The 1,452-nt window shown below is 76.5% G+C and overlaps 1 protein-coding gene across 2 annotated transcripts in view; it reads right to left on the reverse strand.

Moving 5' to 3' along the window:
- BCS1L (BCS1 homolog, ubiquinol-cytochrome c reductase complex chaperone) overlaps nucleotides 1-819 on the reverse strand; it is a 2,389-nt gene extending 1,570 nt beyond the window's left edge. The window contains exons 1-3 of one of the 2 annotated variants that reach the window (XM_074191351.1): nucleotides 735-819; nucleotides 272-627; nucleotides 42-181 (exon numbers count right to left, since the gene is read on the reverse strand). In XM_074191351.1, the coding sequence (XP_074047452.1) occupies nucleotides 42-181; nucleotides 272-591 (460 nt within the window). In that variant the 5' untranslated portion in view covers nucleotides 592-627; nucleotides 735-819. Of the gene's footprint in view, nucleotides 1-41; nucleotides 182-271; nucleotides 628-734 lie in introns of those variants that run through there. The other variant, XM_074191352.1, reaches the window with a different exon arrangement.
- Between the last annotated feature and the right edge of the window lie 633 nt (nucleotides 820-1,452).

Consider the following 1,452-nt stretch of genomic DNA (forward strand, 5'->3'; position numbering starts at 1 on the left):
TTTCTCCAGACCCTTGGGCTGTGTCTCCTCCCCTCCCGCACCTTCCTGCAGGAGGCTGCAGAAGATCCTGCGGTTGGTGCCCAGGGCCGTGAGGGTGACCGACTCCCACGGGGTGCCCGTCTGCAGGTCAATCATCTGCTTCTCCCGGGTGCGCTCCACTCGGATCCACCTGCCTTGGTACCTGGGAGGGCAGGGCCCGGGTGAGGGAGGGCCGCCCGGGGGGGCTCCCGTGGGCCCCGGGCCGCCCGCACCCCCACGTCCCTCCCCTCACCAGATGAAGTGGCTCCCGGGGCTGGGGACGAAGTCGAACTTGGTGGTCACGCGGCCGCTCTCGTGCTGCAGGTAGGAGGTCTCCACGCTCAGGTGCTGGGTGCGGGCGCCGTGCCGGGCCAGCCAGCTCAGCAGCCACGCGTAGCTGCGGTCCCGGCCCGGGACCTCCAGGGTGATCATGTAGTAGCGCCGGAAGGCCGACAGGCCCAGCTGGGCCCCCTTGCGGGCCAGGGCCAGGGCCGTGCCCACCCCCACCAGCCCGAAGCCGGCCCCAAAGTACGGGTTGTCCTTCAGGGCCAGCACGAAGTCGGCCAGGGGCATCGCGGGGGCTTCTCACCGGCTACAGCATTCCTGAACCTGGGAGGGGCAGAGTCAGGGTTGGGGCACCGGACCCCTCCCTTTGCTCCCCCTAGATCCAAGCCCCCCCACCCCGGTAGCTGCCCGGCCCCGTGCAGGGCTCTTACCCGCGCTCCAGCGGGGCAGTTTTCCGCCTCGGCCCAGGGGGCCCCGAGACACCGTCGCTCGCAGCAGCCCGGCCCGGTCTCGGCCCCGGCCCGGCGCTCAGACTCAGCCCAGGCTCGCAGCGGCACGGCCCGGCCCGGCCCGGCGCTCAGGCCCCGGCCCCGCTCCGCACGCGCGGGCTCCCGGCGCTCAGACTCAGCCCCGGCTCGCAGCAGGCTCAGGCCCCGGCCCCGCTCCGCACGCGCGGGCTCCCGGCGCTCAGACTCAGCCCCGGCTCGCAGCAGGCTCAGGCCCCGGCCCCGCTCCGCACGCGCGGGCTCCCGGCGCTCAGACTCGGCCCCGGCTCGCAGCAGGCTCAGGCCCCGGCCCCGCTCCGCACGCGCGGGCTCCCGGCGCTCAGGCTCGGCCCCGGCTCGCAGCAGGCTCAGGCCCCGGCCCCGCTCCGCACGCGCGGGCTCCCGGCGCTCAGACTCGGCCCCGGCTCGCAGCGGCCCGGCCCGGCGCTCAGACTCAGCCCCGGCTCGCAGCAGGCTCAGGCCCCGGCCCCGCTCTGCACACGCGGACTCCCGGCGGCCCCGCAGCCGCGTCCCGGCATGCTCTGGGCGCCCCCCGGCCGCGTCCCGGCATGCTCTGGGCGCCCCCCCGGCCGCGTCCCGGCATGCTCTGGGCGACCCCCGGCCGCGTCCCGGCATGCTCCCCCCCCCCCCGGCCGCTCTGGGC

The sequence above is a fragment of the Macrotis lagotis genome, chromosome 6 (assembly GCF_037893015.1).
Source record: "Macrotis lagotis isolate mMagLag1 chromosome 6, bilby.v1.9.chrom.fasta, whole genome shotgun sequence".
In the NCBI taxonomy this organism is placed as follows: Eukaryota; Metazoa; Chordata; class Mammalia; order Peramelemorphia; family Peramelidae; genus Macrotis; species Macrotis lagotis.